General features: G+C 41.7%; 1 protein-coding gene across 1 annotated transcript in view; it reads left to right on the forward strand.

Annotated features, from left to right (window-relative positions):
* Positions 1-23,013, forward strand: part of klhl5 (kelch-like family member 5) — a 92,552-nt gene that overhangs the window by 40,833 nt on the left and 28,706 nt on the right. Inside the window, 4 exon segments of the mRNA XM_062027234.1 lie at positions 4,157-4,293; positions 8,184-8,358; positions 8,360-8,375; positions 12,686-12,898. Of these exon segments, the coding sequence (XP_061883218.1) occupies positions 4,157-4,293; positions 8,184-8,358; positions 8,360-8,375; positions 12,686-12,898 (541 nt within the window).

Raw genomic sequence — 23,013 nt, forward strand, 5'->3', positions numbered from 1 at the left:
GTCCATGTGTTTCACATGTTCCACAGGGTCCATATTTTTCTTATGATCCACAGGGTCCATGTGTTCCACATGATCCACCTGTTCCACAGGGTCCATATTTTCCTTATGATCCACAGCGTCCATGTGTTTCACATGTTCCACAGGGTCCATATGTTCCACATATTCCACAGCGTCCATGTGTTTCACATGATCCACATGTTCCATACGGTCCATGCGTTCCACATGATCCACATGTTCCACAGGGTCCATGTGTTCCACACGGTCCACATATTTTCTTTATGACCCACAGCGTCCATGTGTTTCACATGTTCCACAGGGTCCATATGTTCCACATATTCCACAGCGTCCATGTGTTTCACATGATCCACATGTTCCATAGGGTCCATGCGTTCCACATGATCCACATGTTCCACAGGGTCCATGTGTTCCACACGGTCCACATGTTCCACAGGGTCCATGTGTTCCACATATTCCACAGCGTCCATGTGTTTCACATGATCCACATGATCCACATGTTCCACAGGGTCCATGTGTTCCACACGGTCCACATGTTCCACAGGGTCCATGTGTTCCATAGGGTCCATGTGATCCACATGATCCACATGTTCCACAGGGTCCATGTGTTCCACACGGTCCACATGTTCCATAGGGTCCATGTGTTCCACATGATCCACATGTTCCACAGGGTCCATGTGTTCCACACGGTCCACATGTTCCATAGGGTCCATGTGTTCCACATGATCCACATGTTCCACAGGGTCCATGTGTTCCACATGGTCCACATGTTCCACAGGGTCCATGTGTTCCACACGGTCCACATGTTCCACAGGGTCCATGTGTTCCACACGATCCCCATGTTCCACAGGGTCCATGTTTTCCACATGTTCCACAGGGTCCATGTTTTCCACATGTTCCACAGGGTCCGTGTGTTCCACATATTCCACAGGGTCCATTTGTTCCACATGATCCACATGTTCCACAGGGTCCGTGTGTTCCACATGATCCACATGTTCCACAGGGTCCATGTGTTCCACATGATCCACATGTTCCACAGGGTCCATGTGTTCCACACGATCCCCATGTTCCACAGGGTCCATGTTTTCCACATGTTCCACATGTTCCACAGGGTCCGTGTGTTCCACATATTCCACAGGGTCCATTTGTTCCACATGATCCACATGTTCCACAGGGTCCATGTGTTCCACACGATCCCCATGTTCTACAGGGTCCATGTTTTCCACATGTTCCACAGGGTCCATGTTTTCCACATGTTCCACAGGGTCCGTGTGTTCCACATGTTCCACAGGGTCTGTGTTTTCCACATGATCCAGAATACTAGGGGTGAATTTTTTTTAATTTATTTATTCATTTTTTTGTCATAAAGAAATACAATCATGTGTGCTTACGGACTGTATCCCTGCAGACTGTATTGATATATAATGATATATAATGTAGGAACCAGAATATTAATAACAGAAAGAAACAACCCTTTTGTGTGAATGAGTGTAAATGGGGGAGGGAGGTTTTTTGGGTTAGTGCACTAATTGTAAGTGTATCTTGTGTTTTTTATGTTGATTTAATACAAATTTAAAAAAATATTTTTTTTTTTTCTTTTTTCTTGTGCGGCCCGGTACCAATCGATCCACGGACCGGTACCGGGCCGCGGCCTGGTGGTTGGGGACCACTGGTATAAACAACTTTAACACTGTTACAAATATGCGCCACACTGTGAACCCACACCAAACAAGAATGACAAACACATTTTGGCACCGTAACACAACATAAACACAACAGAACAAATACCCAGAACCCCTTGCAGCACTAACTCTTCCGGGACGCTACAATATACACCCCGGATGGATGGATGGGTTAAATCGATGTACATACTGTATAGCTTCTGGAAGGCCAACTAGCCAAGCACAGGTCAATTTTCTTCAATCTTAAGAATACAAATCGATAAATTGATCAATCGTTACACCCCTAATAGATTGACTGCTAACTGGAGAACTTTTGGTTCGGTAAAGTCTTGGCAATAATGTCTGTGGATCCCCTGGTTGATCTCACGCTCTAGCCTTCCATCACAACAAGACCACGAGAAACTAGAACTACTGTGCGAGGCAAGATCTCCCTCCCAACCAGGAGGCGGCAATCCACCCTTTTTCCGGGCCGAAAACCACGGCCTCAGATTTGGAGGTGCCTAGTTTCATCGCAGAAGCTGAGCTGTTCTTTGTCGCTCTCTGGGCGTGCGGCCACAGGCGAAGCATCAGCATCCGGTACCGTGTGGACGCGGAGGAGTTGAGAAGGACTCGGCTCTCCAGCAGCAGAAAGACTCCTTTTTTTCCCTCTTGTCCCATTTGGTGTGGTCCTCCGGGCACAAACATGGAAGGGCAAAGAATAGCGCTGCATGTGGATACTAATATTAAAACTCATTTATATACTCTAGCCTTTAAATAGACCCCCTTTTTAGACCAGTTGATCTGCCGTTTCTTTTCTTTTCTCCTCTGCCCCCTCTCCCTTGTGGAGGTGGGGGGGCACAGGCCAGCTCATAGTCCCTCTTAACAGAGCCTGGCTGGCACCCAGCATGAATCCTTGTGTCATAACAAGACCATTCTAGGCAGAGTCTACACCGGTATACCCAATGCTCTGTAGAAGGCTCATGAGTTCCAACATACAGTAATAACTGGGCAGTAGGGCTGCATGATTTTGTAGAAAAAACCTAATTGCGAAGGACACGACGTCCACAGTTTTCAAAAACAATTTGAAATGTGGACTCGTCAGACCACAGAACACTTTTCCACTTTGCATCAGTCCATCTTAGATGAGCTCGGGCCCAGCGAAGCCGGCAGCGTTTCTGGGTGTTGTTGACAAATGGCGTTCGCTTTGCATAGTTTTGTCATGTCTGTGTTGATCATGTTTTTGTTTGGCCATGTGCTGTTTGTTTTTTGGACGCTTTTTAGTTCCTCGTTTCACTCTCTTGTTTTGTCACCATAGCAACCATTAGTTTCACCTGTTTCACATTTGGAGTCACGCACCTGTTTTCACTAATCATGTCACTATTATTTAAACGGATAGTTGCCAGGAAGTCAGCCTGGCGACATCACCCTCTACACACCCTTGTTATTCATGCTAATGATCCATGCTGCTCTTTTTCATGCTCTTTTCTCGTTCCAAGTAAGTTTTCTTTATTCATGCCATAGTTTGCAAGTTTTCTTTCAGTAGTCAAGTTTGTTCTTTGTGCGCCTTTTGTTTTCATAGCCAAGTTTTTTTTACCTCCGCTGTGAGCGCCTTTTGTTTACACCTTTTTGAGCTTTTTGAGTTAAAATATTAAACATGTCCTTACCTTCACGACGTGTCCGGTCAAGTCGCTTTGCACCATGGGAAAACAAACCACACCATAGTCCACGTCCTGACAAGTTTAGTTTGAACTTGCACTTACAGATGTAGCCACGAACTGTAGTTACCGATAGTGATTTTCTGAAGTGTTCTTGAGCCCATGTGGTGATATCCTTTACACACTGTCGTTTTTTGATGCAGTACGGCCTGAGAGACAGAAGGTCCGTAATATCATCCCTTACGTGCAGTGATTCCTCCAGATTCTCTGAACCTTTTGATGATAGGTCCGGTGGCCATGGATGAAGTGCTGGCTGTCCAGAGTCGGGACCCGGGGTGGACCGCTCGCCTGTGCATCGGTTGGGGACATCTCTGCGCTGCTGACCCGTCTCCGCTCGAGATGGTCTCCTGCTGGCCCCACTGTGGACTGGACTCTCACTATTATGTTAGATCTACTATGAACTGGACTTTCACAATATTATACTAGACCCACTCGACGTCCATTGCATCCGGTCCCCCCTACAGGGGGTGGGGGGTCACCCACATCTGCGGTCCTCTCCAAGGTTTCTCATAGCCATTCACATCGACGTCCCACTGGGTTGTGAGTTTTTCCTTGCCCTTATGTGGGCTCTGAACCGAGGATGTCGTTGTGGCTTGTGCAGCCCTTTGAGACACTTGTGATTTAGGTCTGTATAAATAAACATTGATTGATTGATTGATTGATTGATAATGGTCAATGCATCTGAAGTTTTTCCGTGTGTTTGTGATCGTCTTTTATCATAAAGTAGGTTCAATTCATCAACAAGACTTCTCTCCCTTCTCGCAGGCTGGTACTCTCATCTGTGTCGGACTACTTCGCGGCCATGTTCACCAGCGACGTGCGGGAAGCCAAGCAGGACGAGGTGAAGATAGAGGGCGTCGACCCCGATGCATTGTGGGTCCTGGTTCAATATGCATACACAGGTATGAACGCTTCAATCTAGTTTGATTCAAACGGAGAATGCATTTTTAGGCGGAAATGACCGCAGCGATAGAGGTTGTGGTAAGCGATGTTCGATAATGATCAGGGATGTCCCGATCGACATTTTGCCCTTCGACCAGAGCCGATTTTTTTGGTATCAAAGCCGATCCAATTTCAAGTCTTGATCCAACACTTTGACAAAAGGTCATAGGACTGAAAATTGGGGATGGCGTGGCGTGGTTGGGAGAGTGGCCGTGCCAGCAACCTGAAGGTTCTTGGTTCAATCCCCACCTTCTACCAAATTTGTTACATCCCTTGTATCCTTGAGCAAGACACTTCACCCTTGCTCCTGATGGGTCGTGGTTAGGGTCTTGCATGGCAGCTCCCGCCATCAGTGTGTGAATGGGTGAATATGGAAATAGTGTCAAACAAGTATAACCCAAAATCTTTTATAGCGGGTAACTAAAATAAACACAAAAACACATGTTTATTAAACATATCTTATTACATTTAGAATTGGTTAATATAATATTATTAGAGATGTATTACATTTGTGGTATTGAATGCTACATACAATTTGTTTAACAAAATAAAGTGGCTAGTGCTACGGAGTAAAATTACTGCCAAAACTCCACAAACACACAAAAATATTTTTCCTCCCCCAGTCCGCCCAACGATTCGCATGTAAAAAAAAAAAAAAAGTCTTTAGTAAAGAAACGATTTAAAGTAATTTTCAAGTAAAAAAAATTATTTGCAAGTTTATCAACAATTTTCTTTAATTATGACAACAATTTGCAGGTATAAAAACAATTTGGCTCAATTCAAACAAATGTTTCACAAGTATAAAAATAAATTTTCTGCAAGTAAAAAATATGATTCACAAGTATAACAACTATTTTGTTTAATGGAAAACCGTTTTACAAGTAGAACGATCATTTTCTTCAAGTAAAAGAACGATTCGCTCGTATAAAAACAATTTTTTTCAAGTAAAAGAACGATTCTGAAGTATAAACATTTTTTTTTAGTGGAAAAACGATTTGCAAGTATAACATCAATTTTATTCAATAAAAAGAACAATTCGAAAGTAGAACAACAATTTTCTTCAAGTAAAAACAATTGTCAAGTATAAAAACCATTTTGTTCAATTAAAAAAATGATTCACATTCCAGTAAACCCTCAAGTGAAAAAACGAATCGCGGGTACATCAACAATTTTCTTTAATTATAAAATTTTGTAAGTCTAAAAACAATTTTGTTAAATTAAAAAAACGATTTACATGTATAAAAACTAATTTTCTGAATGTAAAAAAAAAAGATTCGTAAGTATAAAAAGAATTTTGTTTAGTGAAAAAACAATTAACGAGTATAACAATTTTCTTCAAGTAAAAAAACGATTTGCAAGTACAACAACAATTTTCTTCAATTACAACAATTTGCAGGTATAAGAACAATTTTGTCAAATTAAAAAAACGATCCACAAGTATAAAAACACATTTTCTGAATGTAAAAAAACGATTCACAAGTATAACAACAATTTTCTTTAATTATAAAATTTTTTAAGTATAACTTTTTTTGTTAAATTAAAAAAACCATTCACAAGTAGAAAAAAACATTTTCTGAATGTAAAAAAAAAAAAAGATTCACAAGTAAAAAAACACATTTTCTGCAAGTAAAAAAAACGATTAACAAGTATAACAACAATTTTCTTTAATTATAAAATTTTTTAAGTATAAATTTTTTTTTGTTAAATTAAAAAAAACATTCACAAGTAGAAAAAAACATTTCCTGAATGTAAAAAAAAAACGATTCACAAGTATAAAAACAAATTTTCTGCAAGTAAAAAAAAACGATTAACAAGTATAACAACAATTTTCTTTAATTATAACATTTTTTAAGTATAAAAACAATTTTGTTAAATTAAAAAAACGATTCACAAGTATGAAAACTAATTTTCTGAATGTAAAAAAAAAAAGATTCGCAAGTACAAAAACATTTTTTTTTGTGAAAAAACAATTCACAAGTATAACAACTTTCTTCAAGTAAAAGAACGATTCGCAAGTATAACAATTCTCTTCAAGTAAAAAAACGATTCACAAGTATAAAAATAATTTTCTTCAAGTAAAAGAACGATTTTCAGGTATAAAAAGAACAATGTTCAATAAAAAACAATTATCAAGTATAAAAACAATTATCAAGTATAAAAACTATGTTCTTCAGGTAAAAAAAAACATTCTAAACTATATAAAATATTTTGTTTGATTAAAAAAAACGATTTACATACAAGTATTAAAACAATTTTCTTCAAGTTAAACGTTTGCCAGTATTATTCCAACTTGCACTCAGAGCACCTGTAATTCACACTTTACAACGACCGGTAGGTAAGTAGGTCTTTATTGTCATTGCACAAGTACAACAAAACTTTGTTTTCAGCACAAACCCGTTCAAGATTAGACAAGATTAGGTAGTGCTGCTTAGTCAATTGAAGGTCGTCGAAGCTTCTGTTATTTGCGCATGGAGCCGTCCACCAAAAATAGGAAAGAAGAAGCAGCAGGGTGGGGAGTAAAATGGCGGACAGAACAGAGGGGAAACTTATTCACAATATTCACAAGATTTCAAGATTTTGAGATTTTTTTTTTGACTCTTTAAGAATGGTTCAAAATAATCTGTTTACTCAAACAATGCAAGTATTTTTTTATTTTTATATTATGATTATATTGATAGTAATTAGGGATGTCCGACAATATCGGACTGCCGATATTATCGGCCGATAAATGCTTTAAAATGTAATATCGGAAATAATCGGTATCGGTTTCAAAATTATCGGTTTCAAAAAGTAAAATTTATGACTTTTTAAAGTGTGTACACGGACGTGGGGAGAAGTACAGAGCGCCAATAAACCTTAAAGGCACTGCCTTTGCGTGCCGGCCCAATCACATAATATCTACGGCTTTTCACACACACAAGTGAATGCCATGCATAGTTGGTCAACAGCCATACAGGTCACACTGAGGGTGACGGTATAAACAACTTTAACACTGTTACAAATATGCGCCACACCGTGAACCCACACCAAACAAGAATGACAAACACATCTCGGGAGAACATCCGCACCGTAACACAACATAAACACAACAAAACAAATACCCAGAACCCCTTGCAGCACTAACTCTTCCGGGATGCTACAATATACACCCCCCCCCCCCCCCGCCCCGCCCGCTACCCAGGATGTCCCAAATTCCAAGCTGCTGTTTTGAGGCATGTTAAAAACAATAATGCACTTTGTGACTTCAATAATAAATATGGCAGTGCCATGTTGGCATTTTTTTGCATAACCTGAGTTGATTTATTTTGGAAAACCTTGTTACATTGTTTAATGCATCCAGCGGGGCATCACAACAAAATGAGGCATAATAATGTGTTAATTCCACGACTGTATATATCGGTATCGGTTGATATCGGTATCGTTAATAAAGAGTTGGACAATATCGGAATATCGGATATCGGCAAAAAAGCCGTTATCGGACATCTCTAATTGATAGTAATATGAATAACTATAAACATTGACAAAAACCCGCCACAATAAATCGATTTAACCATCGCTTTCACTCTAAATTTGGGGTGAGTCACTTTGGTTTTTTCTTTTTAAAAACAAACATGAGCCTACAGTTAACATTATTGTGATTTTTCTGATTTTGTTGATATTATACAACAGGAAAAACACATTTTTATAGCATAATATTTGTTCTTAATAATGTGTCAAAGTTCAATTATTATTTGGAACATGCGTTAGAGCATTCTTGACATTTTAAAAGCACTTTATAAAATATTGTTAACGTTTTTTGGGGGGTTTTTTTTACCCTGCGTTCCTTTTCCCACACCTGTATGTCCTGCAGGTCGTCTGGAGTTGAGGGAGGACACCATTGAGTATCTGCTGTCAGCCTCTTGTCTGCTGCAGTTGTCCTCTGTGGTCCAGGCCTGCAGTTCCTTCCTGGTGAAGCAGCTCCATCCTTCCAACTGCTTGGGCATCCGCTCCTACGCTGACGCTCAGGGCTGCCATGACCTGCAGAAGTCACAGCTACACCATGGTGGGTGTCTTCCAGGGTAACCAATAAGGCCGTCATGGTACTCGTGATTAACCATTTTTAGTACTGTTTTTGGCATATGAAGTTCCCACACGGAAGTACAAACCCCGTTTCCATATGAGTCGGGAAATTGTGTTAGATGTAAATATAAACGGAATACAATGATTTGCAAATCCTTTTCAACCCATATTCAGTTGAATGCACTACAAAGACAACATATTTGATGTTCAAACTCATAAACTTTTTTTTTTTTGCAAATAATAATTAACTTAGAATTTCATGGTTGCAACACGTGCCAAAGTAGTTGGGAAAGGGCATGTTCACCACTGTGTTACATGGCCTTTCCTTTTAACAACACTCAGTAAACGTTTGGGAACTGAGGAGACACATTTTTGAAGCTTCTCAGGTGGAATTCTTTCCCATTCTTGCTTGATGTACAGCTTAAGTTGTTCAACAGTCCGGGGGTCTCCCTTGTGCTATTTTAGGCTTCATAATGCGCCACACATTTTCAATGGGAGACAGGTCTGGACTACAGGCAGGCCAGTCTACTACCCGCACTCTTTTACTATGAAGCCACGTTGATGTAACACGTGGCTTGGCATTATCTTGCTGAAATAAGCAGGGGCGTCCATGGTAACGTTGCTTGGATGGCAACATATGTTGCACCAAAACCTGTATGTACCTTTCAGCATTAATGGTGCCTTCACAGATGTGTAAGTTACCCATGTCTCGGGCACTAATACACCCCCATACCATCACACATGCTGGCTTTTACACTTTGCGCCTGTAACAATCCGGATGGTTCTTTTCCTCTTTGGTCCGGAGGACACGACGTCCACAGTTTCCCAAAACAATTTGAAATGTGGACTCATCAGACCACAGAACACTTTTCCACTTTGTATCAGTCCATCTTAGATGAGCTCGGGCCCAGCGAAGCCGACGGCGTTTCTGGGTGTTGTTGATAAACGGTTTTCGCCTTGCATAGGAGAGTTTTAACTTGCACTTACAGATGTAGCGACCAACTGTAGTTACTGACAGTGGGTTTCTGAAGTGTTCCTGAGCCCATGTGGTGATATCCTTTACACACTAATGTCGCTTGTTGATGCAGTACAGCCTGAGGGATGGAAGGTCACAGGCTTAGCTGCTTACGTGCAGTGATTTCTCCAGATTCTCTGAACCCTTTGATGATATTACGGAGCGTAGATGGTGAAATCCCTAAATTCCTTGCAATAGCTGGTTGAGAAAGGTTTTTCTTAAACTGTTCAACAATTTGCTCACGCATTTGTTGACAAAGTGGTGACCCTCGCCCCATCCTTGTTTGTGAATGACTGAGCATTTCATGGAATCTACTTTTATACCCAATCATGGCACCCACCTGTTCCCAATTTGCCTGTTCACCTGTGGGATGTTCCAAATAAGTGTTTGATGAGCATTCCTCAACTTTATCAGTATTTATTGCCACCTTTCCCAACTTCTTTGTCACGTGTTGCTGACATCAAATTCTAAAGTTAATGATTATTTGCAACAAAAAAAAAAGTTTATCAGTTTGAACATCAAATATGTTGTCAACTGAATATGGGTTGAAAATGATTTGCAAATCATTGTATTCCGTTTATTTTTACATCTAACACAATTTCCCAACTCATATGGAAACGGGGTTTGTATTATTGAAGTCACAAAGTGCATTATATTTTTTAACATGCCTCTAAACAGCAGCTTGGAATTTGGGACATGCTCTCCCTGAGATAATCCTGATACCCACTACAACTATGGGAAATACTATACTTTGACCTTCACAAAGTGCTTTATTAATTTTTTTTTTTAAACATGCCTCAAAACAACAGCTACAAAAACAATGAAGGCACACAGCATCAGTCCAGAGTATACTAGAGCATACTTGCCAACCTTGAGACCTCCGAATTTGGGAGATGGGGGGTTGAGGTGGGTGGGGTTGAGGTTGGGGGGGGGGCGGGGTTTAGTGGTAGCGGGGGGTGTATATTGTAGCGTCCCGGAAGAGTTAGTGCTGCAAGGGGTTCTGGGTATTTGTTCTGTTGTGTTTATGTTGTGTTACGGTGCGGATGTTATTGTCATGTCTGTGTGATCATGTTTTGTTTTGGTTATGTTCGGTTTGGTTTTTGGACTCTTTGTGCACTCTTGTTTGTTTTGTTTCCATGACAACCCAGTAGTTTTCACCTGTCCTCATGTCACGCACCTGATTCTTTTGGACTCACACACCTGTCATTAATCATGTTCAAGACTATTTAAGCCGATAGTTGCCAGGAAGTCAGCTTGGCAACATTAACTCTGTTTGACTTACCCATGCTACCATAGTTCCATGCCAAGTGAGTTTTGTCTATATTCTTGTCACAGTAAGTGTTTATTTGTTTCATGTTCATAGTTTTTTGCCCAAGTGCCAGTTTTTGTTTCATTAGTCAAGTTTGTTCTCCGCCTTTGTGCGCGCCTTTAGTTTTGTACCTTTTGTTAGTGTTTAAATAAAATCATGTTTTTACCTGCACGCATACTTGCCAACCCTCCCGTTTTTAGTGGGAGAATCCCGGTATTCAGCGCCTCTCCCGACAACCTCCCGGCAGAGATTCAGCCGGAGCTGGAGGCCACGCCCCCTCCAGCTCAATGCGGACCTGAGTGGGGACAGCCGCTTTCCCACAATATAAACAGCTTGCCTGCCCAATGACGTCATAACATCTACGGCTTTTAGAGAGTAGAGTGCACAACAAGGAGCGAGAGTTCTTGGTTTCTTATGTGGGTTTATTGTTAGGCAGTTTCATTAACGTCCTCCCAGACCGGTAACAACACACAACAACAGCAGTCACGTTTAGTCTACCTTAAAGCAGTTCGTCTGCAGTAAACAGCAAAGTTGTGACACTCTTAAACAGGACAATACTGCCATCTGGGGCAGTATTGCTCGGTTGGTAGAGCGGCCGTGCCAGCAACTTGAGGGTTGCAGGTTCGATCCCCGCTTCCGCCATCCTACTCACTGCCGTTGTGTCCTTGGGCAAGACACTTTACCCACCTGCTCCCAGTGCCACCCACACTGGTTTGAATGTAACTTAGATATTGGGTTTCACTATGTAAAGCGCTTTGAGTCACTTGAGAAAAAGCGCTATATAAATGTAATTCACTTCACTTCACTTCACATCTACTGGATAGCCTGCAGAACACTGAAATTCAAATATTTTATTTATATGTATAATAAAATTTAAAAAAAAAAAATATATATATATATATATATATATATATATATATATATATATATATATAGCTAGAATTCACTGAAAGTCAAGTATTTCATACATGTGTATATATATATATATATATATATATATATACAGGTATATATGAAATACTTGATTTGGTGAATTCTAGCTGTAAACATACTCTCCTCTTAACCACGCCCTTAGCCACGCCCCCCGCCCCACCTCCCGATATCGGAGGTCTCAAGGTTGGCAAGTATGCCTGCACGTCTTGTCCACTCCAACCTTCCTTGCAACTCGGGAAAACGAACATCCCATAGACCACGTCATGACAGTTCTCCCGAAATGTGTTTGTCATTCTTGTTTGGTGTGGGTTCACAGTGTGGCGCATATTTGTAACAGTGTTGAAGTTGTTTATACGGGCACCCTCAGTGTGACCTGTATGGCTGTTGACCAAGTATGCATGCATTCACTTGTGTGTGTGAAAAAGCCGTAGATATTATGTGATTGGGCCGGCACGCAAAGGCAGTGCCTTTAAGGCACGCCCCTAATATTGTTGTCTGGGTGGAAATCGGGAGAAATTCGGTAAAATGGTTGCCCCGGGAGATTTTCGGGAGGGGCACTGAAATTCGGGAGTCTCCCGGGAAAAGCGGGAGGGTTGGCAAGTATGACTGGGAGACGCAACTGCTCTGTACTTCTCCCTACGTCGGTGTACCACTCCGTACAGCGGCGCTTTAAAAAGTCATAAATTGTACTTTTTGAAACCGATACCGATAATTTCCGATATTACATTTTAAAGCATTTATCGGCTAATAATATCGGACATCTCTGGTTGAATAGTACCTTTTTTATTTCAGTATTTTACTAGTATACTTTACTTTACCTGTCCACATTTTTAAACATCAACTAAAGGCGCCCCCCACCCCCACCCCCACACCCCCCAGACTTAATTGTTAACTCTAGTATATTTTAATGTTGTCACGTTTACCGATTTGCTATCCTCTCATTGCATTTCATTGAATGTTGTTGATTTTAAGCGATGGCACGCTTTGTGACTCATGTCAGTGCTATTGAAATAAAATCTTACTGTTTGACCACCAGGAGCATTTTCTGGAGGTGGTTGCAGGACAAGAGTTCTTGCTTCTTCCCTCGGACGAAATGGAGCAGCTGCTCAAGTCCGATGACATCAACGTTCCTGATGAGGAGACCGTAGTGGCCTCTCTGCTATCCTGGGTGCTTCACGACGCCGACGCTCGCCGGCGCCACCTGCCGCTGCTTCTCGCTCACGTCCGCCTACCACTGCTGCAACCACAGGTGATGACCGTCTCCGTCAAGGAAAAAAACCACCACGTTTCTCTATTGCCGTCTCAAAATGTCCTTAAACGCAGCGGAGCACTCTTGTCATGTCTCTGTTTGGAGGTGGGCTTTAAGTCCATCCATCCATCCATTTTCTACCGCTTGTCCCTTTTGGGGTCGCGGAGGGGTACTGGAGCCTATCTCAGCTGCATTCGGGAGGAAGGCGGCGTACACCCTGGACAAGTCACCACCTCATCGCAGGGCGGGCTTTAAAGGCCTACTGAAATGAAATTTTCTTATTTAAACGGGGAAAGCAGATCCATTCTATGTGTCATACTTGATCATTTCGCAATATTGCCATATTTTTGATGAAAGGATTTAGTAGAGAACATCGACGTTAAAGTTCGCAACTTTTGGTCGCTGATAAAAAAGCCTTGCCTGTAGCGGAAGTAGCGTGACGTCACAGGTTGAAAGGCTCCTCACATTTCCCCATTGTTTACACCAGCAGCGAGAGCGATTCGGACCGAGAAAGCGACGATTACCCCATTAATTTGAGCGAGGATGAAAGATTTGTGGATGAGGAACGTGAGAGTGAAGGACTAGAGTGCAGTGCAGGACATATCTTTTTTCGCTCTGACCGTAACTTAGGTAGAAGGGCTCATTGGATTCCACACTTTCTCCTTTTTCTATTGTGGATCACGGATTTGTATTTTAAACCACCTCAGATACTATATCCTCTTGAAAATGAGAGTCGAGAACGCAAAATGGGCATTCACAGTGACTTTTATCTCCACGACAATACATCGGTGAAGCACTTTAGCTACGGAGCTAACGTGATAGCATCGTGCTTAAATGCATATAGAAACAAAAGAAATAAGCCCCTGACTGGAAGGATAGACAGAAGATCAACAATACTATTAAACCATGGACATGTAACTACACGGTTAATACTGTGCCACCTGTCGAAGCCTAGCAATGCTGTTGCTAACAACGCCATTGAAGCTAACTTAGCTACGGGACCTCGTCAGAGCTATGATAAAAACATTAGCGCTCCACCTACGCCAGCCCTCATCTGCTCATCAACACCCGTGCTCACCTGCGTTCCAGCGATCGACGGCGCGACGAAGGACTTCACCCGATCATCGGTGCAGTCGGCGGCTAGCATCGGATAGCGCGTCTGCTATCCAACTCAAAGTCCTCCTGGTTGTGTTGCTGCAGCCAGCCGCTAATACACCGATCCCACCTAAAACTTTCTTCTTTGCAGTCTTCATTGTTCATTAAACAAATTGCAAAAGATTCACCAATCCAGAATACTGTGGAATTTTGCGATGAAAACAGAGCTGTTTGTTTTGGGATACAATGTGTCCGAATACTTCCGTTTCAACCATCGACGTCACGCGCATACGTCATCATACATAGACGTTTTCAACCGGAAGTTTCCCAGGAAATTTAAAATTGCACTTTATAAGTTAACCCGGCCGTATTGGCATGTGTTGCAATGTTAAGATTTCATCATTGATATATAAACTATCAGACTGGGTGGTCGCTAGTAGTGGCTTTCAGTAATTGCTTTTTTAAAAAATGCCATAGGCCTGGGGCCGCAACCCAAAATGTTGGAAAAGCCATATTGGACCAAAAGTACCAAAAAAAAACCTGTCCAGAGCCGCAAAAAAATTAAAAGCCTTATATAAGTGTTATAATAAAGGCAACACATGATGTGTCTATATTAGCTATATTAGCCATCAAAATGACTATCTTTGTTGACAGAAATGTTGAAATGTAACATTTATTCTACACATTTTTACAACAATGGAGAACATTAGTAAAACGGAGGCTTCTTAGAAGGTGAGATAACTCCTGGACTGACTGTCTTAGAATGGCCAAAGGTATAGATGTGTGTGTCCAAGTTAAAGGGAACGGCAGGCTGTCTTCTTCTAATGGATTTATTACAATCTTTGCAAGCTTAGTAACATTTGCTGTGGTCTGGAACAACATGGCACACCAACAACCATGAGAAATGCAGCCAATATTACATACAGATAATGTGTCACGAGACATGCAAATATAAATTAAATACACAGAGGACAAAAGTAAAGGTAAATAAATGAGCTCAAATATACCTAAACAAGGTATAAAAATGCAATATGTATATACAGCTAGCCTAAATAGCATGTTAGCATTGATTAGATTGCAGTGACAAAATATGCCTGATCAGCACTCCCCACAAATCAATAACATCAACAAAGCTCACCGTTGTGCATTCACGCACAGCATCAAAGGTTTGGTGGACAAAATGAGACAAAGAAGGAGTGGCATAAAACACATCTTTCTGTGGCAGCATCAGAGAAAGTTTTACGTGTAAACAAACTACGGTGGGTTCAAGGACTGCCAAAATTAGTAGGACAAAAGGCCCTCACCAAATACTCTCATCAGTGAAGCATGTTTAATATAAACAGTGGGATTTCTAACAATTAGGAAGGTTTGTGTCATGTTTGTCTTGCCGCTTTCGGGCGGGGGGTCGGCTCGTGCCCCTCTGGCCTCGGGTCTCCTTGGGCTTCCTCCTTCCACTGGGATGTGGGGCGGGGTCTGCCCTGGGTCGCCCCGCCTGGTGCTGCTTTCATCCCTTGCTGCTTTCCTCCGGTGCTGCCCAACTGCCCTGCGAAAGTCCCCTTCATGTGTTTTCCTCCGCCCTTATTTGTCTTTTTTATTTATTATCTATTTCATTTATTTTTTATTCTGTTTAATTATATGTGTGTATATATGGGTGCGCGTGTATGTGTACGTTTGTATGTATAGGGTGAAATCTGTGTGTATGTATGTAGGTACGTATATATGTGTCGCTGCCCCGGTGTGCATTGCTGGTCGCAGCACCGGCTGTGGGCGCGGGGCTGGGCCCTTATAGCCTTTTGCCGGATGGGATGCCTGGTGGGTGGTGAGCGCGGGACGCTGTCACCTTCGACAGCGTCTTCTCCCCGTCATCTTTGTTGTCGCGGTGTAGCGTGGAAGAAGTGTCAAAAGATGGAGCTAACTGTTTTAATGACATTCACACTTTACTTAAAACAATAACGGACCTCACTAGTGCAATAACGCCGGAAATGTGCCTCGTGGAAAAACGTCCGACCCGAACTCTCTAATAACTAAAGTTCCTCGGGTGAATAATGTGAACTCACTACACCGGTATGTTTTAGCGCTTTCATGGCGAGTTTACTGACAGATATAAGTAAGAACTTTACACTACTTTATATTAGAAATGGCAACAGCGGAGGATGATTGTCCCATAACAAGAAGATAGAGGAAAAGAAGAAGCTTATCGACTACGGTGTCGGCACGGACTACGAAGGCGGACTTGCGCAAATATTCAGGACTTACGCAGATCCCAAATACAAATCAGCAGGTACCAGAAGTTAAGAAAAGTTGCTTTTGCATAATATTGCGAAACTAAACGCCAGATAATATATCTTACCTTATGGACACACCATAATAATACTTGTATGTTTAATGTGCCGACAATCCATCAAGCGGTGCGACTTCATAGCTTACCAAAGTCGTACTAAAACATTTTGATAGATTTTCGAGTGCCGTGTGTAATGTTCTATATTTTCAATGGAACATTTAAAATGTCGGTGTTGTTTACTTGAGGGCAGCACAATGGCAGAGGGGTTAGTGCGTCTGCCTCACAATACGAAGGTCCTGAGTAGTCGTGAGTTCAATCCCGGCCTTGGGATCTTTCTGTATGTCCTCCCCGTGACTGCGTGGGTTCCCTCCGGGTACTCCGGCTTCCTCCCACCTCCAAAGACATGCACCTGGGGATAGGTTGATTGGCAACACTAAATTGGCCCTAGTGTGGGAATGTGAGTGTGAATGTTGTCTGTCTATCTGTGTTGGCCCTGCGATGAGGTGGCGACTTGTCCAGGGTGTACCCCGCCTTCCGCCCGATTGTAGCTGAGATAGGCTCCAGCGCCCCCCGCGACCCCGAAGGGAAAAAGCGGTAGAAAATGGATGGATGGATGTTTACTTGAGTCATATTGCAGTCTACACGCATCTCTTATGTGTGACTGCCATCTACTGGTCACACTTATCATTTTACCATGTGCCAAATAAAATAGCTTCGAGGTCGGTAAGCACAACAAAAATGATTCCGTACTGTGGAAGTGGCTTCCTAGCAGCTCCACTGTAGACACGGCACAAGAGCCTAGCGTGCAGGTTTTAACAAGGTGTTAAAGGCCTACTGAAAGCCACTACTAGCGACCACGCAGTCTGATAGTTTATATATCAATGATGAAATCTTAACATTGCAACACATGCCAATACGGCCGGGTTAACTTATAAAGTGACATTTTAAATTTCCCGCTAAACTTCCGGTTGAAAACGTCTTTGGATGATGACGTATGCGCGTGACGTAGCCAGTGAAACAGAAGTATCGGTACCCCATTGAATACAATACAAAATAGCTCTGTTTTCATCTCATAATTCCACAGTATTCTGGACATCTGTGTTGGTGAATCTTTTGCAATTTGTTTAATGAACAATGAAGACTGCAAAGAAGAAAGTTGTAGGTGGGATCGGTGTATTAGCGGCGGACTACAGCAACACAACCAGGAAGACTTTGAGTCGGATAGCAGACGCGCTAGCCGACGCTAGCCACCGACCGCACGGATGATCGTGGTGAAGTCCTTCGTCCTTCCGTCGATAGCTGGAACGCAGGTGAGCGCGGGTGTTGATTAGCAGATGAGGGCTGGCTGGCGTAGGTGGAGCGCTAATGTTTTTATCATAGCTCTGTGAGGTCCCGTTATACTAAGTTAGCTTCAATGGCGTCGTTAGCAACAGCATTTTTAAGCTTCGCCAAGCTGGAAAGCATTAACTGTGTAGTTACATGTACATGGTTTAATAGTATTGTTGATCTTCTGTCTATCCTTCCAGTCAGGGATTTATTTATTTTGTTTCTATATGCAGTTAAGCACGATGCTATCACGTTAGCTCAGTAGCTAAAGTGCTTCACCGATGTATTGTCGTGGAGATAAAAGTCACTGTGAATGTCCATTTCGCGTTCTCGACTCTCATTTTCAAGAGGATATAGTATCCGAGGTGGTTTAAAATACAAATCCGTGATCCACAATAGAAAAAGGAGAAAGTGTGGAATCCAATGAGCCCTTCTACCTAAGTTACGGTCAGAGCGAAAAAAGATACGTCCTGCACTGCCTCTCTAGTCCTTCACTCTCACTTTCCTCATCCACGAATCTTTCATCCTCGCTCAAATTAATGGGGTAATCGTCGCTTTCTCGGTCTGAGTCTCTCTCGCTGCGTTGTAAACAATGGTAAAATGTGAGGAGTCCTTCCTCTGGTGACGTCACGCTACTTCCGGTACAGGCAAGGCTTTTTTTTTTATCAGCGACCAAAAGTTGCGACATTTATCGTCGTCGTTCTCTACTAAATCCTTTCATCAAAAATATGGCAATATCGCGAAATGATCAAGTATGACACATAGAATGGATCTGCTATCCCCGTTTAAATAAAAAAAATTCATTTCAGTAGGCCTTTAAGTGCGCCTTATAGTCCGAAAAATACGGTAATTGAATATCCCTGGCGTATATGAATAATAAGGATGAATTAATAAACATGTTTGACGTGACAAGTTCTGCATGTTGTCTGTAATAGTAAAGGATTAATGACTAGCGAAGACGCAAATTAGCCGTGCAATAAAACACCGAATGATGAAGGATCGGTTTTGTGTGCTCTGCGTTCAGTTCCGCCCTGACATCATACAGTACATCATTATCTTTCTTCTCATGTTCCCCCGCTGCTCCCTGGCGAAGGTAACAGCGTGATGTGATGCTCAAGCATTTGTATGCCAGAAAAAAAAACCCTGGTTAAAGCCCAGGGCATTGGAAAACACACGCACACACACACACACACACACACACACACACACACACACACACACACACACACACACACACACACACACACACACACACACACACACACACACACACACACACACACACACACACACACACACACACACACATTACATAAACCTTAATTAAGTGTGATATCGCTCATAACCGATCTCTTCAGCAGAGACGAATCACCCCCTGTGCCCCTATTTTTATCTTCTCTACCGCCTTCTCTCTCCCGTCTCACCTCAGAAATACGACGCTGCCCGGCCGGGATAAAACGAGCTGTACCTCGTAATCGGCGGTCAAACTGCGACGGTGCAGAGCAAGCGAATCACGAGAGCCATTGACACGTTGAACCGACAAAGCGAACGACACTGACGACATGATGAATCCCACACAGACAGACACACCGTTAATATACGTCAACCCCAATTAGCTCGCCGTCTTTCTCGCCGGCCCTGCGTTTACTCATCAAGAGTAGGCCTTTTTACAAATGAATACAGTTGATCCCTGCTCCTCATCAATACTGCACTTTTTGGGGGAATTTTCATTTCATCAATCACAATCCTTATGTAAGACACATGTTTTTCTTTTTTTATGCATTCTAAATCGTAAATGAACGCTAGCAATAGTCAACTTACAATTTAGCCCTTAGGAGAGGCTCAATTCTGCCTAAAAAAACATCCAAAAGCCTCCATCAACCTTTTTTCCCCACACTTTGAACCCTGCGGCTTATAAAACGGTGCGACTAATATATGGATTTTTCTTTGCTAACGGCCATAATGTTTTGTATTATAGTTTTCATATAACACCGACAGAGACACTGAAAAGGTGTGTTATTGTTTGTCATATAGCGCCATCTTTTAGAAGAGTTTGCTCACTGGGTTGAACTTCCTGTTTCGCGCCTTAAACCTGAAGTATAACCGTCCATAGCGTTTCTGCTCGAAAGGATTCTTCATTCATCAGTAGCTGTTTGGAAGTTTTACAATATAAAAACTTTTTTATATTGTAAAAATATAAAAAAGTTTTATATTTATATTATTTATCAATAATTATAGGCTATAATTGAGCCTATAATTATTGAGCCTATAATTATAGGCTCAATTCTATAATTGAGCCTATAATTATAGGCTCAATTATAGAATAAGATTTGAGCCTATAATTCTGCTTTATAGGCTCAATTCTGCCTATAAAGCAGAATTGAGCTTTATAGGCTCAATTCTGCCTATAAAGCGCTCTAAAAAACCCATCCAAAAGCCTCCATCAACTTTTTCCCCCCACACTTTGCACCCTGCGGCTTATAAAACGGTGCAACTCATATATGGATTTTTATATGCTAACGGTCATAATGTTTTGTATTCAACAAATAGTTTTCATATAACACCGACAGATACACTGAAAAGGTGTGTTATTGTTTGTGATATTGCGCTATCTTTTGGAAGAGTTTGCTCACTGGGTTGAACTTCCTGTTTCGCGCCTTAAACCTGAAGTATAACCGTTCATAGCGTTTCTGCTCGAAATGATTCTTCGGTCATCACTAACTAATGCTTGGAAGTTTTACAATATAACTAGTGGCTCAATTCCGCCTATAAAGCGCTCTAAAAAAAACATCCAAAAGCCTCCATCAACCTTTTCCCCCCACACTTTGAAACCTGCGGCTTATAAAACGGCGCTACTGATACATGGATTTTTCTTTGCTAACGGCCATAATGTTTTGTATTCAACAAATAGTTTTCATATAACAGAGACACTGAAAAGGTGTGTTATTGTTTGTGATATAACGCCATCTTTTGGAAGAGTTTGCTCACTGGGTTGAACTTCCTGTTTCGCGCGTTAAACCTGAGGTATAACCGTCCATAGCGTTCTGCTCGAAATGATTCTTCGGTCATCACTAACTAATGTTTGTAAGTTTTACAATATAACTAAAACTATTCTTACTTACTAAACCGTCCCATGTGTGACGTCTGTAGGAGTGTTTTCATGCATATTTGCACGTGCTATCATAATGTAATCAAGCTAGCGTTGTTAGCATTAGCTAACACGTTTACGAGTGTCTGTGTTTGTATTATTAACTTACAATGGCATTCTTTTTGTATTATTTCAGTTTCACAAATTCCTCAGTAAATTCACCAAAACGTCACTGTGGAGTTATTGAGTCTGTTTAGCTGATTGGAGAGCTAGTGGGTCCATGACCATGACTTCTGTTTTGTTTGATCAGCCGTTTTACTGCCATGTTACAGACATTGCTTAGAAAACAATTACGGTATGTAAATAAACATTTACAAAATCTTTCATACGGGTGTATGAAAGAAACGGGTACGGGTGTGGCTAATATATGGAAAAACATGTTTGTATTCTAAAATTTTGTGAGTGCGGCCTAAATACTGTAAATATATAAATGCCTTAAGTATATATGTGATAATATCTACGTACTAATTGTAAGCATATGGCAGTGTATTAATTTCACAGGCGTAATCACAACGTTCGCTTTTCCCCTTCAACAACAACAACAACACTACTAATCATGGCAGACTTCATGAGAGACAACAGAGACTACCTTGGGACAAATGATGATCAAAAACTTATATTTTTGAACCTGAATATAAGGAAGATGACCTACAAGTTTTAGAAGCTGCGTGCTAAACAGATGCAGCTTTAATGAAACACCAAGCATCATGTAGCAGCATTGCTAAGTGCTAAACAAGAAATACAAATGAACTATCACTTACTGTACAATGTTTACTCTCATTGGGATGCCGACTGGTGGGATGTTTATACCTTCCCACTTACATTAAGAATTAATCATAATCCTCACGCAGGTTTAAAAATAAAAATAGGTGGCCGCAAGCGAGAGGTTTTTTTTGTGTCTTTCTCGCCATCTCCGGGTTTAAGTCGGATGTCAAAGTTGACCAACTTGTGGGTTTATGTCCACAACCTTCTACTATCCAGGTGAGAGGCATGATTTATGAACTGGAATTAACTTTCACCAACTCAGAGGTGATGCAGCAGCTCAGTATGTCAATATAGCAGCATAAGCTAGTTTCTCTCTGTGATCACAGCACCGCTAAAAACACTTGCTTAAAGGCCTACTGAAATGAATTTTTTTTATTTAAACGGGGATAGCAGATCCATTCTATGTGTCATACTTGATCATTTCGCGATATTGCCATATTTTTGCTGAAAGGATTTAGTAGAGAACATCGACGATAAAGTTTGCAACTTTTGGTCGCTGATAAAAAAAAAGCCTTGCCTGTACCGGAAGTAGCGTGACGTCACAGGTTGAAGTGCTCCTCACATTTCCCCATTGTTTACACCAGCAGCGAGAGCGATTCGGACCAAGAAAGCGACGATTACCCCATTAATTTGAGCGAGGATGAAAGATTCGTGGATGAGGAACATAAGAGTGAAGGACTAGAGTGTAGTGCAGGACGTATCTTTTTTCGCTCTGACCGTAACTTAGGTACAAGGGTTCATTGGATTCAACACTTTCTCCCTTTTCTATTGTGGATCACGGATTTGTATTTTAAACCACCTCGGATACTATATCCTCTTGAAAATGAGAGTCGAGAACGCGAAATGGACATTCACAGTGGCTTTTATTTCCACGACAATACATCGGCGAAGCTCTTTAGCTACGGAGCTAACGTGATAGCACATCGGGCTTAAATGCAGATAGAAACAAAAGAAATAAACCCCTGACTGGAAGGATAGACAGAAGATCAACAATACTATTAAACCATGGACATGTAACTACACGTTTAATGCTTTCCAGGCTGGTGAAGCTTAACAATGCTGTTGCTAACGACGCCATTGAAGCTAACTTAGCAACGGGACCTCACAGAGCTATGCTAAAAACATTAGCTATCCACCTACGCCAGCCCTCATCTGCTCATCAACACCCGTGCTCACTTGCGTTCCAGCGATCGACGGAGCGACAATCATAGATGCGGTCGGCGGCCCGGAGACGGAGGAAGTCAAGGTGAGGTCGGCGGCTAGCGCGTCTGCTATCCATCTCAAAGTCCTCCTGGTAGTGTTGCTGCAGCCAGCCGCTAATACACCGATCCCACCTACAACTTTCTTCTTTGCAGTCTTCATTGATCATTAAACAAATTGCAAAAGATTCACCAACACAGATGTCCAGAATACTGTGGAATTTTGAGATGAAAACAGAGCTTTTTGTATTGGATACAATGTGTCTGAATACTTCCGCTTCAACGATTGACGTCACGCGCA

Source organism: Entelurus aequoreus, linkage group LG18 (genome assembly GCF_033978785.1).
Source record: "Entelurus aequoreus isolate RoL-2023_Sb linkage group LG18, RoL_Eaeq_v1.1, whole genome shotgun sequence".
NCBI classification, from domain to species: Eukaryota; Metazoa; Chordata; class Actinopteri; order Syngnathiformes; family Syngnathidae; genus Entelurus; species Entelurus aequoreus.